This window comes from Phalangium opilio, unplaced genomic scaffold, assembly GCF_054372755.1.
Source record: "Phalangium opilio isolate 3A_F unplaced genomic scaffold, DU_Popi_V2 ptg000002l_1, whole genome shotgun sequence".
Taxonomy (NCBI): domain Eukaryota; kingdom Metazoa; phylum Arthropoda; class Arachnida; order Opiliones; family Phalangiidae; genus Phalangium; species Phalangium opilio.
Window position 1 is genome coordinate 13,089,560 of NW_028324144.1, and position 19,730 is coordinate 13,109,289.

At 36.7% G+C, this 19,730-nt stretch overlaps 4 protein-coding genes and 1 non-coding gene across 5 annotated transcripts; all 5 read right to left on the reverse strand.

The window, feature by feature from the left end:
• Positions 1 to 5,230: 5,230 nt before the first annotated feature.
• On the reverse strand, positions 5,231 to 6,384 carry LOC149719871 (uncharacterized). The gene is made up of 7 exons (XM_089863814.1): positions 6,307 to 6,384; positions 6,054 to 6,217; positions 5,906 to 5,984; positions 5,711 to 5,842; positions 5,546 to 5,648; positions 5,413 to 5,487; positions 5,231 to 5,286 (listed from the first exon to the last, which is right to left on the reverse strand). Exons 1-7 carry the CDS (start codon positions 6,376 to 6,378, stop codon positions 5,231 to 5,233), a joined length of 681 nt encoding a protein of 226 aa, XP_089719940.1. The 5' UTR covers positions 6,379 to 6,384.
• Positions 6,385 to 6,493: 109 nt separating this feature from the next.
• Positions 6,494 to 11,208, reverse strand: LOC149719872 (uncharacterized). Its single transcript, XM_089863821.1, has 14 exons — positions 11,089 to 11,208; positions 10,908 to 11,025; positions 10,738 to 10,838; positions 10,573 to 10,644; positions 10,397 to 10,503; positions 10,267 to 10,339; positions 7,712 to 7,813; positions 7,439 to 7,609; positions 7,241 to 7,375; positions 7,087 to 7,174; positions 6,932 to 7,023; positions 6,804 to 6,866; positions 6,624 to 6,716; positions 6,494 to 6,562 (listed from the first exon to the last, which is right to left on the reverse strand). The coding sequence occupies exons 1-14, from the start codon at positions 11,206 to 11,208 to the stop codon at positions 6,494 to 6,496; spliced, it is 1,404 nt and encodes a 467-aa protein (XP_089719947.1).
• Positions 10,908 to 13,093, reverse strand: LOC149719873 (uncharacterized). The gene is made up of 10 exons (XM_089864643.1): positions 12,941 to 13,093; positions 12,769 to 12,878; positions 12,547 to 12,703; positions 12,429 to 12,484; positions 12,232 to 12,368; positions 12,059 to 12,165; positions 11,950 to 11,994; positions 11,423 to 11,621; positions 11,089 to 11,360; positions 10,908 to 11,025 (listed from the first exon to the last, which is right to left on the reverse strand). Exons 1-9 carry the CDS (start codon positions 12,982 to 12,984, stop codon positions 11,292 to 11,294), a joined length of 924 nt encoding a protein of 307 aa, XP_089720769.1. The 5' UTR covers positions 12,985 to 13,093; the 3' UTR covers positions 10,908 to 11,025; positions 11,089 to 11,291.
• Positions 13,094 to 13,127: 34 nt separating this feature from the next.
• LOC149719874 (uncharacterized) lies at positions 13,128 to 13,773 on the reverse strand. The gene is made up of 4 exons (XM_089863826.1): positions 13,526 to 13,773; positions 13,388 to 13,441; positions 13,218 to 13,328; positions 13,128 to 13,158 (listed from the first exon to the last, which is right to left on the reverse strand). The coding sequence occupies exons 1-4, from the start codon at positions 13,678 to 13,680 to the stop codon at positions 13,128 to 13,130; spliced, it is 351 nt and encodes a 116-aa protein (XP_089719952.1). The 5' UTR covers positions 13,681 to 13,773.
• A 5,559-nt stretch (positions 13,774 to 19,332) lies between these two features.
• On the reverse strand, positions 19,333 to 19,403 carry TRNAG-GCC (transfer RNA glycine (anticodon GCC)). Its single transcript has one exon. It is a non-coding gene; the product is annotated as a tRNA-Gly (tRNA).
• Positions 19,404 to 19,730: the final 327 nt, after the last annotated feature.

Here is a 19,730-nt window from a genome sequence, read left to right on the forward strand (position 1 = left end):
TGTTGAAAAGGAAATTAATATGAATTCAAATGATCAAAATCGCCTTCAACAAGCTAGATATTTTTCAGTTTTACAAAACGTTTTAGTCGCTTTTAAAATCACACAAATCGTAGGCGTTTTTCCTAATTAGCAAAGAAACATAAGCCATTCTAAACAAAATTATAACGCGATAACAAACTTCACACTAATCACGACACTGACGGCTGTCTGACAGCCATTACTATCAACCGGAACTTCCGTTGGTTAACATAACTCCAGATCCGGGTTAAAGGGCAAACTTTACCTGTAAAACTGAGCTATAGATGGCGGGCTTAGATGTCTTGGAAGAAAGCGCTGTTTACAAAAGCACAACCTACGTCCAGAACTTATAGGGAGCTGTAATATGATCCACTTATGCGTTCAGTGCGTCTAAACACAAGTCAGCTTTGGTGATATTTAACGTTAATACTCATGTTGGCAAGAATATCGTTGAGGTGAAACGAGACATAGTGTTTATACTGCGAACCATTTGTGAATGTATAGCTATGAGAATATAGGGTTTACAGTTTAAGAGTAAGTAAAGACATTTTGACTACTTCTTAAATTTCTATAGAAATCATACATTTCTATAGATTTCAACGTCCTTATTCAGAATAAAATAAATTTTCACCAAAAATCCACCTCTAAATATTTAAAAATTAACTTCAAATATAGATAAAAAATAGGTGCTAAAATTGCCGCCAAATAGAATTGAATTTGTCTCTGCTGTCTGACGTCATAGCTTGGGGATTTAGACCGCTCTGATAGTAGTAAATTGGTACTTTTCTTTCCATATTTTCCCACCAGTTAGTATCTCGCCTCTTACTGATAGTGGTAGACTGCCAGTGTAGCCAGTCTCCTTTGAGGTTTTGTAGGAAACCGAAGCGGTCTGGGAGTTTTTCACTAGCCGCGGTAGTATTTGGTAGTATCCAGTCAGAAATATTATCTTAGAGGGACTGAATTAGACACGCCTTCCCATAACAAACCAATGCGTTATACCAGCCAATAACGGAGCCCCCTCTCTTGACGTCAGATCTATGTTGCACGTGTTCAATGTTTACAAAAGGTGCCTTTTCTAAATCTCGTTTTGTTTTCATTATAATTTAATAACCGCTCGTCAGATTTTTATAAAACTTTAGAAATGAACATTTTTCACTTCATATTTACCAAAAATGAAGGAATTAACCTTTCCAGGGAAATGTCTTTACTTACTCTTTAAGGCGTAGACAATTGGGCCTTTTCAAACACATAAAGGTAGAAGCCGATTCGGCTTTACACATGAAGTAGGTAACATGTGCCTGGGGGAGCTACACGATATTCTCTAAGCTCCTAGGAAAGAACCTCCCCTTACGCGGAGGGAAATGGTTCAGTAACGCGGTTCCTTCGGATCCATGCGATATTTCCGCCTTAAGAACCGATTTACCAGGTACATTATTTCAGGAAATACTCTAAAGACCGAGCAGGGTGGCTAAATATTCTTTAGCTAAAACTATTCACAATAGCAAAAATTATTTGGGAGTAAGGAACGAAGATCTTATCAATATGAGTAGCTTTTGCTTGGACTATTTAAATCGCCGTGAATATGTTTTTTTACGAGGAATGTTTTCTGCTCCTCCGGCTACGGCCAGACCAGCCGTCGGCGGCTCGGGAATCAGGATACCGCCAATACCTAGCCAAGGCTTAATGTAGTTTTCGAGTCTACTATTATTCGCAGAGCTATTTTTCTCTTGCAGTTAAAAAAATTCTTATATTATTTAGTTGAAGTCTTATTAAGTGACTCGGAAATGTTCGGAATTTGAGCTTTAAAACGTTGAATATATTATAAAGACTACCGAACGATACCGCAAATTTGCCTTCTGAGCTTCCCAGTTAGGTCGACGGCGAGGTCGCATGCAGGAAAATAGTAATAGCCGTCGCCGATTGGTCTGGCATTAACGAGGTTATCTACGGTTAGGGAGGGGGCTCATGATTGGTTAAAAGCTTTTTGTTCGTCTGCTTAGTTTTTACTTCGGGAATGTCATGAAATCCATGGCCAAAGCTATAGAAAAGTGAGGGACATACGTACTTTATGTGTGAAGCATTATCCGCTTCTGATAAAGGTTATATCTCTCCAAAATTTATACACTTCATTTTCTGTTATTCTTGCCATTTACCGATTTCCATGTGTCGTCTGATTTACTGTATATTCGCTAAGCTTCAAAACAGAGAAATAATTCTATATCTAGGTTAATAAGTTTGTAGTAGTAGTCCTCGGAGATGTAATATTTTGGTTTTTCGAACTGGTTTACACTTCATATAAAAATATTGTCACTTGGCTATAGCACAGGAAAAATGAGATAATAATAACAGTATTACCAATATTAGAACCAAGTGCAGATATGCATTATATAAAGGAAGTGACAAAATAACATTTTACGTGTAGCCGGTCCAAAGCGAAGCTTGTCATATTATTGCAAGTTATTATTTGTACCAAGATCTCATTCACGTGAATGAGTTCTTGTTTGTACGGATAATTAGTTTAGAAGTTCATATATGATACTCTTTTGGCTTATTTAATTTTAACTCACAAAATATCAAGTTACAATCAAACAGACGCTGTCCGTACTACTTGTGTTGTAAAATTATTAGACTACTTTGCCTAAACCCATAACCCTGAACTTTGAAGTCAGAAAGCTGTTGTTATATGACTCATTTTCTTATGATATATTTAATAATATTTATGCCTGCCCGATTGTCCACAGCAAAGAAACAACAGTAAAAATGTTGAAGTTTTTCCATGGCCTAGGGTTATTCCCGTGAGGAACAAAACTTAAACCTCCGTTTATATTTTACTTTGAATGATTCATGCTTAGTGAGAAAAGGGGAGAATAAGGGACTGAGAGGAATTTAGGAGAATTCTCAAGCTAAAAAGCTGCCCCAGCAGAAAGAACACTCGTGCGGGATATGTAAGATAATAAAAAACTGAAACAATAGGGGCTAAAAAAGCGCGCACGAGAAAAAAAATTCATTACTAGACGCCATACGTCCAGTTGTGAGCGAGACTAATAAATATTAACTGTAGAACTCTCGGCAGACAACTTTCCCTCTAAAGACTTAAGCTATCCTCAAGCACAGTCTGCGAAATAGCACACATCCTCTGGTCCAAAACCAGTTTATTAATTGCTTGGACTAGTTTTTTAATTCAAAAAATGGGGGTTACTGCTTCTCGGGACCAGTTTATTAATTGCAAATCTAGAGGAGAACAAACGCTGGGACCACTCCGGAGACCAGTTTATTATTTAGGACACTAGGGGGGTCACTGGTCCCAAGGACTAGTTTAAAAATGATCCTTATCTTCCAGACTGTTCAAGCACCATGCCTAAACCTCCGCGCGCCGCCATCCTTAAACCACCGCACATTGCGTGCTTCGGAAGAGGCGGAGTCAAATTTTCCTTTTTTGCGGCTTCAATTAGAGTTCGTTCTGGTGGAGTCACCAAATAAGTGTTTACTTTAAAAAATCGAAATCGGAATGATGGGGATGAAAAGCCCTGAACACACAGTATTCCTGAGGCCATGCATTGCCAAAGCTATGCTAGAGAGACCTTGAAAACAGTGCTAAGGCATTTTCCTGTTTTTGTGTTATTGAGCCTTATCCTGCAGGTGATACAATTGGGCTATTGGTACGATCGCTGGTTCTAGAAAACGCAGCGGGGGGTTTCGGACTCTCGGAAGTGGGGACTGGGGAAACGCGGCAGTCACAACAGAAATTAACCTGATGTGAGGAACCGCTTTACAATCACGAAAAAATTCCTCTTTGACTCGTTTTACATCAGCTGCTTACGACAATGATCAACCCAACTTCTTTCTTTGAAGTGACACAAGTGACAGTTTATATAGAACAAGTAATGAGATTGCATCTGAATTGAAACACTATACGCATATGAAAGTTAATATAGAACGAGTAATGAAGATTGCATCTGAATCAAAGCACTAGAAATACGCATATCAAAGTTAATATAAAGCGAGTAGGATGAAAAGATCTCTTACAAAACGAATTCTAAATGAAAATATTATAAATATGTTTCGGCATTACGATTCTTTTAGTAGTTGTGTAGTCTTATCATCTCAATATTCCAGGAACATATTTTGATATTAATATTTCAAATTTGGTGTTTACTTTTTAATTCAGCTTTACTACATTTATATATAGTGTAAACGTAAATTTTGACTTCACTAAATAATATGAATGGTAATACTTTATCTTTCCATAACTGTTATTACGATTTGGTCTCTGAATTAAGATACCAAATTGACCTTCTTTCGTGTCATTTTTAGGAGGTCTTAACGGTTTAGAGTGAGCCGAATGTTAAATACACATTTAAGTGATAGATGTTATGTTCTTTAAAGGAATTATTTTGGTTATGTAGTAAAAGATTTGACACTTTAACCTTTACAAGTGCACTTGGCCATATGTCGCCAAATTTGTGATATTTATTTCCGGTTTTTCTCATTGGCTGATTGACTTCTGTTTAAAAAGTAATTTTTTTATTGAAAATGTTAGCCCTCGTCTCGGCTCGGAGAAATTTATTTTGGTTTCCCAACTTGTTTAATATTAGTACCGTCAGATGAAAATAATGAGATTGAAAATTAATTTTAACTGTGAAAATCTTTTTCCACGTTCTACTGTTTTATTTAATGGTTTTTCACCGTTGTTTTAACAGCCATGAATGGCTGCAATGGTTTCGCCGTTAATTATAATGGCAAATTAACACGATCGAGGAAAACACTTAATTGACTGTTATATTTACGGCAAAACTTGTTACTGTTATATACCTGTAAATTTCACACTGTTCTTACTGCTTGGTGGCGGTAATTTTCTTTAGAGTGTAAGAGTGTTTGATTAATAGCGAATTCCACTTACTGCTCTCGGAGCGCTCACATGGAGCAATAAATATAGGAGACCCTGATTTAGCAAAAATAGTCTTTAACGAAGCCGAGAACTACTTCTCCCATTTATATGGCTCCATGGGAGCGCTCCGCGAGCAGTCAGTGGAAATCGCTATAAGGTTTATTTAGGAAATGGGCCTATCCTGGATGTACTACAATACCGGGTCAACCCGTGACGGAGGTGGAGCAAGCCCTAAACCCTCGATTTCTAATTACAATTTGTAATTGCAAAATAAAATGGCACTGATGGAAAATACAAAACCGTTGTCATTTATTAAAAAGTTTCTTATATATTAATCTTGGTGACAATCCCTTTATTTGCGTCTAAAATTATTAAATCTCCTGGACACGTCACGACAAGAGAAAAAAAACATTATGTTAACCAATTAAAACCATGCGGATAAACACGCGTTTAATTTGGCGAGAAATTTAAACTAGAAAATACCACGTGGCCACACCAAGACTTACCCGACTTAAACTTTCTAGTGGCTCCCTCTACTCCAACAACGCATGGTAGACCATATTCTCTGGCCACAACAGCGCCTAATTCAAATGTATTAAAACCACGTGCGTTTATATCTATATAAAATAATTTTGTTACCATGAGACACCAAGCCCCCCAGTTCCGTAATAACTCCCGTTAACATGGGAAAGTAAGGACTCCATCCTATATCAGTTCCCTTGGCTATAAGAATTTCACCTTTCTGCAAAATAAAGAGCTAAAGTACGCGACAAGAACTAGTTTAACCCTTCACGCCGCAAGTACTTGAATTAATTTGGCTTCCTGAAGATTTACAGCGACTCTAGCCTTGGCTTTGACGTACCCTTGACTCACGGGTGTTCCCGACATCGTGAAAGTTGCCTCAACTGGTTCTTCCTTTTCGTCGCTGCGGTTGATCTATCAGACAAGGGTTAAACAATCGTAAACCTAACTCGATCTTAATGAATATTGTTTAATTACAGGAATTGGATATCCTTTACTAATTAGCCCAAATTCCAAGGCATCAAGCTTTGGGAAGAGTGCCTTTCGACGAATGGCCCTGAAATTGGTCCGAAACAAATTTAAAATTACTTAATATTGGCCTTCTTCCTTTGATGATTGGTTTTACTTTTGAACTATTTTGGCATTCCTCGTTTCAAACAGTTCAAAAAGCTCAAAGTTAGTCATAAAGAAGTACAACTCCTTTTCGGGTATCAGTCCTTCAAGTACCATTTGCTCTGCCGTTTTCCAACAGGCTCGTCGCCATTTATTCACAGAGTAAATGTACAATGACTTGAAAGAGATACATAGTAATACTGAATTGCATCATTTTTACCCCAAAAAAATAATAATAATAAATTAAAATAAAGAGTTGTGCGTACCTTTGACATTTCCCTACAAGCTACTTGTCGTCTGCATAGCGGAATTAAAACTCTCAAGTACAATTTGGACATAAAGGTTAGAGGGACAACCATAGCCGTTTTGGTTTTCTTAAATTGTAAGTTGGATCCAGCCATAGACTATCCACGAAAGCACGTCATTTAGTCTTAGTCAATCTTTAAACAAATACTATCTTACCTGAAGCGTCTCAATTAAAGGCATTTCGTCCATTTCCCACGGTTTATAGTAAACGTCGAACTTTCGAAATTTCCCACAATTGAAAACATATTTAAGAAGGTAGAGAATAAGATTCATTTACCTCATTGATGCCTCGATGTCCGTGCGTTTTGAGGAACTCCAGGTACTTGAATCCCACTTCGGACTTGGTGCTTTTCAGCCAACCAAGGGCGGACTAAAAAATTGAAGAGTTTTAAGAAATTTAGCGAAAAACCATCACGAAAAGGTATTTAGAGCGCTCGATGTAATTGCTCATTATTACATTTTTGGTCATTCTTTTAAATTCGTTAACATCAATAGCTTTTGCGATAGCTCGACTCAATTCCTGCAAGATAAATAAAAGCCCGTTTTCCAATATTCCTTAAGCCTTGTTTAGCACGAAGTTTTTACCTCAATTGCCACCGGAACAGTTGCACTTTCTACAGTTTCCATGCAATGTGAAAGTATCGTGGCAAAATCAATGTATATAGTATTGCTCCATTCTAAGATGTGAAATAGAAATTCATTATATATACTTTTGTTTTTTTTTTAAATTTAGCCTATACTTGCTCCCATAGAAGACATCAAGACCGTCATAACCACGGTGTTGACCAAACCCGAAAGTAACGACGCGTCGATATGACGTACAGCGGGCTTAAAAAATAATGAAACCCATTGAATATGAATTATAAAATTAATTTTTAAATGGTTAATTATCACATCTTTAAATCCATAAAATTCCTCCATTGTTTTGATAAACATTTCATGAGCATTTTTACACTTATCCAATTGGTACTTCTTGTTATACAATGTTTTTCTGCATTTATGCAACCGCGATTTGCAAAATATCAAATTCTACAAAGATTCAACGAAGTTTGAGTTTTACTTTCGGTTTCATTCTGAATTATAAGAATATACCTGAATGTTAAATAATATCATTTTTAAATTAGAGAATGGGGAATAATATTTATTGCGTTTGTCCGCTTGGTCCAACATATCTTTGTCGTTCAAGATTTTACCAAAGCCCGATATCATCGAGGCTTCCGTCGCTAAAGATTTGACGCCATTTTGGTGAAATCGCAACGCAAACTACATTTGTAGCAAAGTAGAATTAGGAGTAATTAGGTGATCTAAGCAAAATGCGGCTAGCTCTGAGTCGCTGCTGTACTTTTAAGATTAAGATTTATATACCATTGGCATATTGAGAAATGTTCGTAAAGACATGATAGGAAAAATGATAGGACCAAATACTTCGCCGTAAAATATCCAGTTGCTTATGCTTTTATAGTAACGCTGAAAGAGTACAAGTGCAAAATAATTTCGCAATACTCCGTATGGTTTCCAATGTGCTAAGGTTATATATACTATAAGTTAACTTAGAGTGCCACATAAACTTGCGAAATGCCTGTTCAATTCAATACTCGCGGGATGCAGTGACAACGATACTATAAGGTGCCATTTCTAGTTTGGCATACATTTTTTCTCTTTTCTTAAACTGTTGAAGTCACGTAAATAAAATTTCCTTATTAGCTAGGTGTGGTTCGCATTGGGGTGGGCGTGTTTGTTTCGCATGTACTAATGTAGTACAGTTGAGACCCAACCAACAAATAAACAAGTTGACTGGATCTCGTCTCCAAGACTCCAACTAAGGGATAGAATCACGCGACTAACAAGGGTGCCTGTAGCACCATCTGTTATTTAGGGACTAAAATAAATTTATATTTTCTGATTGGACTAGTCTTGACAGAGTCTGACTCTTGGCAAGAAGGGATTTAGTATAAGAAGGCATAAATAGCGTCTTCGTGATGAAAAAAAAAAACAGATACGCGGCGTTTTTAATAGTCCAAGCAAAAGTTGATAAGTTCTTCGTGCCTAAGTTACTCCCAAATAATTTTAGGTATTGTGAATAGTTTTAACTAAAGAATATTTTAGAGACCCGGTCTTGATAGTAGTTCTGGTTTTTATGTACCTGGTAAATCGGTTCTTAAGGTAGAGACGGCGGAAGGAGCAGCATTACCGAATTATTTTCCTAGGAGCTTAGAAAATATCGTGTAGCTCACCCAGGCACGTGTTACGTACTACATGTGTAAAGTCTAATCGGCTTCTGATAATAGTAGATAAGTTGCTCAAACAAGAAAGTTAGACACTTATTTAAGGCGAACCCCAACTTTAACTCAATAAATTAATTTAAAAAAATATATATACCCTAGGTCTACTCGTTCAGCACACACAAAGAGAATTTGTTTACATTATGGTTTGGCGCGCATAAGTAGCGGGAATGGCGGCGCATGTCGCTAGCTATGTCAATATCACGTGGTTTGTAAGTTCAAATGCATGACGTCAGGGGTAACGATTTCCACACCTTCTCCCCTTTAATTCAAACTGAAAAACCCAGAACATAGCCTGTTAAAGATTCCTAGCAGAAGAAATCGACGTATTCCTGCTATAACCATGAATCTATATAACTATGAATATACAGCTCTGTCATATGCCCCTTCTATCATGTCGATTTGGTTTGGGTGTTACCTTCCTAGCTTTGACGCGTTTTGCGTAGCCAATCACAAGACAAGAGGAAGTAACGTTTATAATTTAAACACCCCCGGATTCCCCCTCCCTTCTCCCGCTCCTAACACTAGCAGACACGTGACTGATGTCTCCATTCGCTACGCCCCGCCCAAACTTTATCAAGAGGTTAGACATCGCAACGCAGCTGTATATTCATAGTTATATAGATTCATGCTATAAATAAATAACAGTAACCCGGTGTTTATAAATAGTGTCCTTTCCGCCTGAAAATGAATGTTTCCCACCCCCGCGCTAACCCCAAAAACAGGAGTTTAGAGAAAATATTTCGATTATAAACACAGTCAACAAATCGGCTTCGATAGAGCTGTCCATCGTTTTAAATCAAAATTTGAGGGTTTCCTTAATATAACCGGGTGAATTCTTTGACGATGCCAATGCTTTTTCTTTCACAATACTTCAAAGAGCAGGAAGCGGATCCTTTTTTAAAAAGGGTCCCGACAAACTTGTTTATCCGAAGTCAGGAAAACTGCTGTAAAATCTTACCATAGCGCTAATTTACTTTCCTTCGAAAGTATATTATTATTTCTTACACATTACGAGCCCCAAGGTGATTGGGGAATTTGCCTTAATTTATTTCTATTCATTCTTGTTTTTCGTGTACCCCAGAAGCAAACAAACATACACACAAAACGCAATTGATAGCCATAATAGTTTGAAGCTCTGCACCCTTCCTCTCTTTAGGCTGACAGTTTAACAGCAGCTAAAATCTTGTCTATACACGACAACTGGTTTTGATCTCGTAAAACTTGTACAAGTCAGGGACGATATATACTCAACGGGACTATCAAACAATGACAAATTCTTCATTTGCAGGACGTGTTAAAAATTATTGTACACATCTAAAAACTCATATAAGATACGTTTCACATTTCCTTTCAGAACCGGAGCTTCATACTGAACTTGAAAACCGTCCTTGTGCAACGATTTTTCAACTATTAAAGCTTTCACTTTTACCAGTCCCCTTTACGATTGCTTTATCCATGAAATCGCGTGCACTGCACTGCCTTTTCGCGTGTGTCACAACTAACTAGCTAGGTATCAGCACATAACTCCGTTGGTTATTACATAACCACACTGAGTAAAATGTGGTTCTAAATTTCCAAAGGGAAAGCAGGTGGAAAATATTTTGGTTGTATTCCCTTTAACATGTAAATATTTACCCTAAACACGTGCATCGTAAGAGTAATGAAAGCGGTGGCGTAAAAATACGAAGTTCCGTGAGCCATAACCTCTCTAGAAAAATGTCGATTACAATTTATTTAGCTTAAAGTTTTTAAATGTAAAATTTACCCAGTATTGGCTGTGGTCAAATATTCTTCCTCACTACGCATTGACCAATCAATTTCATGCATAAGTTCAAGTTCCGATTCTCTGTCCAAAGTTGTAATTGGTCGTGCCTATATCGAACGTTATGGAGTCGTTAATATTTACTTATCTAAATATATAGGCCTTGATTTAAGTTTAACCTGTAAGATGTTTATTTGTCCGTTCTTGATCGCCCACTCCAAGTCAACTGCATATCCGTAAGCCTCTTCAATCTATCAAACAATATTAATTAAAACAGTTCAAGCAAGTTTAATTTCTTCATTAACTTCATAACTAAATAATCATTTCAAACTTGGGGTAAATACCTTGACGGCAATATCGGCTAAAATATTTGCGTTTTTTACTTCGATACTACACTTTTTCTTGCGTTCTTCATCGACAAAACTGTCCCGGACCCCTTTTTCGTCTTTAGAAGAAAACACTTGCTACTTACTGTGTACTTTTATCAAAAATATCTTAAGCTTAAATCACTAACCTGACATAACAGTCATGGAATTCTTTCCGCCAATGATTACCGACTTCATCTCCACGTTATTCTCATGGTCCCTATGAAAAACAATCGTGTCCGGATCCGCCGATGCTGATACGACAGACTGCAAGAGCATTCATTCATTGAGTTTCCCGCGCATCTACAACTGCATGGAGTAATTACTTACCTCTCCGATTCCGTAATTGCAAGTTATGGTTACTCTATCAGCGTTACCAGTAACAGGATCCCGGGTAAAGAGGACACCGGCCGAGTCAGCGGCAACCATTTCTTGTATCACGACTGCCATCGGCGTGATTAATTTCTGACCATTTTGTCTAAATATCAAATTTGGTTTATCAAAAATTAAAAAATTGCGATATATAGCTCCACTCACTTTTTGTATTGAACCGCGGTAAACGAAAACTGCGAGGCCCAACATTGCACCACGGCTTCCGCGATCTATCAAAGTTAAATTGAGAATAACTTCTAAGCCTAATTAGTTTTAGGATTAATTAACCTACTCGTTTTAATCCAATAAGACCCAAGAAAGTTTTCATTTGACCAGCGGCGGACATTTCTTCCGAATCTTCCCCAGAAGCTGATGACCTAACGGCGAACCGCTTACCACGGTAATTGTCACCACAAATTTTGGTCAGTTTCTTCTCGATTTGCGTAAAAATCGATTGTGGTAAAACAAGAAAACCAATGGTTGAAGAGATTCTGCAAGTAGATGATTAATCGTCCAAGTACTTTAACCATAAATTCATAAGACATATTCCATAAGTTTGTTACTGGTTACTGAGAGCTTGACATGAAGCGACGCAGGTGAAACGTCATAGATTTTATTAAAGCAACGCGTGGTGAGGCACTTTCAAAGGCTTAGTACATACTAAATAGGAATATGGACTGCAAGACCGTGTGAAGTCAATTCGGGTGTCGTTCTTGAACTAGCTATCAGTAAGTCTCTAGCATTACAAAGCATAGGTTGTGTCATATTTATGGAACATATCTTACGGTTTAACTAATTCAAGAGATGACACTTTCGTACTTTTCGCAGATGTCTTCTATGTCCTCATTATTACTTTCTGGGCTCCTAATTAATGCGTTCAACTTTATTAATTAAAAACTCAAAAGATTAATTAAAAAGTAAAACATACCAAACTACTTTTTCTAAAGTTTTAACTAAATCTTGAATTTTATTTTCTTTTGAAAATATATCGTAAGCTAAAGTAGAAACCACAATGGCGTTGGGAACATTATAGGTCTGGTTAAAAAAAGGGTTAATTATAGTTATTTAATATATTAAAAATTAAACGATACCCAATATTACCGGTTCAATTTGTTTGCTAAGACTAAATAGACTGGCCAATGAAGACCCTTTACCACCAGTCACGCTTGGATAGTGACTTTCCAAATCCGCTAAGGCAACTACTTCATTACCTGGTTTATTCACCGGGTATTCGCTACCTGAAGACCAATGTTGAGATTAGATTCTATAAATTATTGAAGAGTTAATTATCTAAGTACTTAGAGGCATAAGCGAACAACTAGGAGGCGATAATGAGGAACTTTCAGCGTTTCTTCTGTATAAAATGATGATCATTACAATTGGGTACTTGATTAATAAGGGGACGCGCGGATGTACCGGTTATTTTGAAGTATCACGGCCTCTCCAATGTCATCCTGCAGAACAACCGCGGTGAAGGTCACATTTACTTTGCGCTTTGTGTTTTTTAAATCCGAAACTGGCCAATTAACTTCGTCCATTTGCTTACCAAAAATTATACGAAAATCGTATCGACCTGTGTGGAGATAACTAGCTTTTAAACTAGGCCTAATTCTTAAGTATATTTTAGCTTAAGCTGACCTGTCGATAGAACCGCTTCTTTTACGCGATCTTCTTTATTATATAACATTTGTATTTCCTTCAGTTTGTACGTCATTGAATTTCTCAGCACAACAAACCCGTATTTCAGTCTAAAAATACGCTTATTTATTGGCAAAAGCTTTTATTTTAGAATAAACTAATAGGACGGTACTTGTTAGGATATGGAAATAATTGGAAAGACCCAAAATGGAACATTTGCCCATCTTTGGTGTAGACGATAACCTCTGTATGGCTGTCTGGTGTCTCAATGTCTCTTTCTGTATATTGCAACTCCAATTACGTAAGTGCTGTAGTCTTAACTGAATTTTAATTATTTTTTTTTTTTTTTTTTGCTCCGTTTATTTGTAACTGTCTAAGTTTTGAATGAAACTAAATATGGAAAAAACCATAAGGTTCTTCAATAATGCACTCAATGGAGACAAACGTACTGAACTTTGGGTCGCCATGGTTGAAGTCGTCTTTGACATCCGAAAAATTCAGCCAATTCCGCGTTCGAAATATCACATTGAAGATCATGGATAGGCGAAGAACACATCCAGCTGTATTAAAGTTAACCTTTAAGCACAAATTTAAGCGAAGAAATAGCGCAAAAACTTACTATAAACCGAGTTTAACGTGAACCATTTTCCTTTCACCATTTTCCGACGTTTCTCTGAATCATAGACGAAAATAGCCCAAATTAGTCTACGTTAGGCTTAGCGTTTCAAAAACTGGAAATAAGGCTTAATATGGTTACTCTAATAGGCCGGTATAGGAAACCCTCCACTTTCTCATAGGCACGACACATCTGATTCTCAATCCATTACCGACAAAGCAGTCCATTGTTGTTCTTGGTAAATTGGTCATTTGAATCTTGGGCAAGTTGTAACTTTTACCATTTTCAAGTCGCATGAATAATGTGGCCAGTGACACTTGTCCGCATACGGTCAGGCGAACCAATAAACGCTGTTTTTGACCGTGACACCCATAAATTAAAATTGTGTCCGATTCCTAAATAAAAGTTAGTCTTTAGAGGTTTAAGAAAAGGAAAACTGGAAAACATCAATTGATTGGAAATATTTCTTTGAATTATTATCTCAAATAATATTTTTAAAAGGATTTATGAATTTAACAATTATCATTTTACATAATTTTCGTAAACACAATATCGTTATGCATTAATGACGACCAAAAAATGCATAGGCCGGGAATCGAAACCGGATCTCCCGCGTGGCAGGCGAGAATTCTACCATTGAACCACCGAGGCTCTGCAAAGAGTACAATATGGAAAAAATGGTATTTCACCTGAATATTTGATAATCAAACCAAACATTTCTTTGAATTATTATCTCAAATAATATTTTTAAAAGGATTTATGAATTTAACAATTATCATTTTACATAATTTTCGTAAACACAATATCGTTATGCATTAATGACGACCAAAAAATGCATAGGCCGGGAATCGAAACCGGATCTCCCGCGTGGCAGGCGAGAATTCTACCATTGAACCACCGAGGCTCTGCAAAGAGTACAATATGGAAAAAATGGTATTTCACCTGAATATTTGATAATCAAACCAAACATTTCTTTGAATTATTATCTCAGATAATATTTTTAGAAGGATTTATCAATTTAACAATTATCATTTTACGTAATTTTCGTAAACACAATATCGTTATGCATTAAATGACGACCAAAACATGCATCGGCCGGGAATCGAACCCGCATCTCCCGCGTGGCAGGCGAGAATTCTACTATTGAACCACAGAGGCTCTGCAAAGAGTAGAATATGGAAAAATGGTATTTCACCTGAATATTTGATAATCAAACCAAACATTTTTTTGAATTCTTATCTCAAATAATATTTTTAAAAGGATTTATGAATTTAACAATTATCATTTTACATAATTTTCGTAAACACAATATCGTTATGCATTAATGACGACCAAAAAATGCATAGGCCGGGAATCGAAACCGGATCTCCCGCGTGGCAGGCGAGAATTCTACCATTGAACCACCGAGGCTCTGCAAAGAGTACAATATGGAAAAAATGGTATTTCACCTGAATATTTGATAATCAAACCAAACATTTCTTTGAATTATTATCTCAGATAATATTTTTAGAAGGATTTATCAATTTAACAATTATCATTTTACATAATTTTCGAAAACACAATATCGTTATGCATTAAATGACGACCAAAACATGCATCGGCCGGGAATCGAACCCGGTTCTCCCGCGTGGCAGGCGAGAATTCTACCATTGAACCACAGAGGCTCTGCAAAGAGTAGAATATGGAAAAATGATATTTCACCTGAATCTATATCTATATAAATCAAAGTCCTGACTGACTGACTGACTGACTGACTGACAGACTGACTGATAATCAACGCCCAGCCCAAACCGCTTGCCCTAGAAGGCTGAAAATTTGCAGGAACGTTACTCATAAGTAGTAGGCGCGTACTAAGAAAGATTTTTCCAATACAACGCCATCTTAAAAAATGGCGCCCAGAAATGTAAAAACTCTTCTCTATGCAACTAAGTTCGCGTGTTTCAACCGATTTCACAGATATTTAGTACACGGGCTTCCTTTAACCTATTGACGGGCTGAATGGTCTTTTGGGTTCGATTTGCTGCCATCTTTTTAAATGGCGGCCAAAAACTAAAATCCCTTCATTATGGAATAATGCCCGCGTGAAAAGTAATAAAAAATGTCCCGACGGGCTGACGGGCAACGCCGAGTGCCTTCGCTTCAAGGGTGCTACAAAAATATTAGTCATCAGTAAAATCTACCCATTCTTTGCATCATTTTGATGGAAGTTCTTATTACACGCGAGCGACGCCGCGGGTAACAGCTAGTATTTGATAATCAAACCAAACATTTCTTTGAATTATTATCTCAGATAATATTTTTAGAAGAATTTATCAATTTAAGAATTATCATTTTACATAATTTTCGTAAACACAATATCGTTATGCATTAAATGACGACCAAAACATTCATCGGCCGGGAATCGAACCCGGATGTCCCACGTGGCAGGCGAGAATTCTACCATTGAACCACCGAGGCTCTGCAAAGAGTAGAATATGGAAAAATGGTATTTCACCTGAATATTTGATAATCAAACCAAACATTTCTTTGAATTATTATCTCAAATAATATTTTTAGAAGGATTTATCAATTTAACAATTATCATTTTACATAATTTTCGTAAACACAATATCGTTATGCATTAAATGACGTCCAAAACGTGCATCGGCCGGGAATCGAACCCGGATCTCCCACGTTGCAGGCGAGAATTCTACCATTAAACCAACGAGGCTCTGCAAAGAATACAATATGGAAAAAATGGTATTTCACGTGAATATTTGATAATCAAACCAAACATTTCTTTGAATTATTATCTCAAATAATATTTTTAGAAGGATTTATCAATTTAACAATTATCATTTTACATAATTTTCGTAAACACAATATCGTTATGCATTAAATGACGAAAAAAACATGCATCGGCCGGGAATCGAACCCGGATCTCCCGTGTGTCAGGCGAGAATTCTACTGTTGAACCACAGAGGCTCTGCAAAGAGTAGAATATGGAAAAATGGTATTTCACCTGAATATTTGATAATCAAACCAAACATTTCTTTGAATTATTAACTCAGATAATATTTTTAGAAGAATTTATCAATTTAACAATTATCATTTTACATAATTTTCGTAAACACAATATCGTTATGCATTAAATGACGACCAAAACATTCATTGGCCGGGAAACGAACCCGGATGTCCCACGTGGCAGTCGAGAATTCTACCATTGAACCACCGAGGCTCTGCAAAGAGTAGAATATGGAAAAATGGTATTTCACCTGAATATTTGATAATCAAACCAATCATTTCTTTGAATTATTATCTCAAATAATATTTTTAGAAGAATTTATCAATTTAACAATTATCATTTTACGTAATTTTCGTAAACACAATATCGTTATGCATTAAATGACGACCAAAACATGCATCGGCCGGGAATCGAACCCGCATCTCCCGCGTGGCAGGCGAGAATTCTACTATTGAACCACAGAGGCTCTGCAAAGAGTAGAATATGGAAAAATGGTATTTCACCTGAATATTTGATAATCAAACCAAACATTTCTTTGAATTATTATCTCAGATAATATTTTTAAAAGGATTTATGAATTTAACAATTATCATTTTACATAATTTTCGTAAACACAATATCGTTATGCATTAATGACGACCAAAAAATGCATAGGCCGGGAATCGAAACCGGATCTCCCGCGTGGCAGGCGAGAATTCTACCATTGAACCACCGAGGCTCTGCAAAGAGTACAATATGGAAAAAATGGTATTTCACCTGAATATTTGGTAATCAAACCAAACATTTCTTTGAATTATTATCTCAGATAATATTTTTAGAAGGATTTATCAATTTAACAATTATCATTTTACATAATTTTCGAAAACACAATATCGTTATGCATTAAATGACGACCAAAACATGCATCGGCCGGGAATCGAACCCGGATCTCCCGCGTGGCAGGCGAGAATTCTACCATTGAACCACAGAGGTTCTGCAAAGAGTAGAATATGGAAAAATGATATTTCACCTGAATCTATATCTATATAAATCAAAGTCCTGACTGACTGACTGACTGATTGATAATCAACGCCCAGACCAAACCGCTTGCCCTAGAAGGCTGAAAATTTGCAGGAACGTTACTCATAAGTAGTAGGCGCGTACTAAGAAAGATTTTTCCAATACAACGCCATCTTAAAAAATGGCGCCCAGAAATGTAAAAACTCTTCTCTATGCAACTAAGTTCGCGTGTTTCAACCGATTTCACAGATATTTAGTACACGGGCTTCCTTTAACCTATTGACGGGCTGAATGGTCTTTTGGGTTCGATTTGCTGCCATCTTTTTAAATGGCGGCCAAAAACTAAAATCCCTTCATTATGGAATAATGCCCGCGTGAAAAGTAATAAAAAATGTCCCGACGGGCTGACGGGCAACGCCGAGTGCCTTCGCTTCAAGGGTGCTACAAAAATATTAGTCATCAGTAAAATCTACCCATTCTTTGCATCATTTTGATGGAAGTTCTTATTACACGCGAGCGACGCCGCGGGTAACAGCTAGTATTTGATAATCAAACCTAACATTTCTTTGAATTATTATCTCAGATAATATTTTTAGAAGAATTTATCAATTTAAGAATTATCATTTTACATAACTTTCGTAAACACAATATCGTTATGCATTAAATGACGACCAAAACATTCATCGGCCGGGAATCGAACCCGGATGTCCCACGTGGCAGGCGAGAATTCTACCATTGAACCACCGAGGCTCTGCAAAGAGTAGAATATGGAAAAATGGTATTTCACCTGAATATTTGATAATCAAACCAAACATTTCTTTGAATTATTATCTCAAATAATATTTTTAGAAGGATTTATCAATTTAACAATTATCATTTTACATAATTTTCGTAAACACAATATCGTTATGCATTAAATGACGACCAAAACATGCATCGGCCGGGAATCGAACCCGGATCTCCCACGTTGCAGGCGAGAATTCTACCATTAAACCAACGAGGCTCTGCAAAGAATACAATATGGAAAAAATGGTATTTCACGTGAATATTTGATAATCAAACCAAACATTTCTTTGAATTATTATCTCAAATAATATTTTTAGAAGGATTTATCAATTTAACAATTATCATTTTACATAATTTTCGTAAACACAATATCGTTATGCATTAAATGACGACCAAAACATGCATCGGCCGGGAATCGAACCCGGATCTCCCGTGTGGCAGGCGAGAATTCTACTGTTGAACCACAGAGGCTCTGCAAAGAGTAGAATATGGAAAAATGGTATTTCACCTGAATATTTGATAATCAAACCAAACATTTCTTTGAATTATTATCTCAGATAATATTTTTAGAAGAATTTATCAATTTAACAATTATCATTTTACATAATTTTCGTAAACACAATATCGTTATGCATTAAATGACGACCAAAACATTCATTGGCCGGGAATCGAACCCGGATGTCCCACGTGGCAGGCGAGAATTCTACCATTGAACCACCGAGGCTCTGCAAAGAGTAGAATATGGAAAAATGGTATTTCACCTGAATATTTGATAATCAAACCAATCATTTCTTTGAATTATTATCTCAAATAATATTTTTAGAAGAATTTATCAATTTAACAATTATCATTTTACGTAATTTTCGTAAACACAATATCGTTATGCATTAAATGACGACCAAAACATGCATCGGCCGGGAATCGAACCCGCATCTCCCGCGTGGCAGGCGAGAATTCTACTATTGAACCACAGAGGCTCTGCAAAGAGTAGAATATGGAAAAATGGTATTTCACCTGAATATTTGATAATCAAACCAAACATTTCTTTGAATTATTATCTCAGATAATATTTTTAGAAGGATTTATCAATTGAACAATTATCATTTAACATAATTTTCGAAAACACAATATCGTTATGCATTAAATGACGACCAAAACATGCATCGGCCGGGAATCGAACCCGGATCTCCCGCGTGGCAGGCGAGAATTCTACCATTGAACCACAGAGGCTCTGCAAAGAGTAGAATATGGAAAAATGATATTTCACCTGAATCTATATCTATATAAATCAAAGTCCTGACTGACTGACTGACTGACTGGCTGACAGACTGACTGATAATCAACGCCCAGCCCAAACCGCTTGCCCTAGAAGACTGAAAATTTGCAGGAACGTTACTCATAAGTAGTAGGCGCGTACTAAGAAAGATTTTTCCAATACTACGCCATCTTAAAAAATGGCGCCCAGAAATGTAAAAACTCTTCTCTATGCAACTAAGTTCGCGTGTTTCAACCGATTTCACAGATATTTAGTACACGGGCTTCCTTTAACCTATTGAC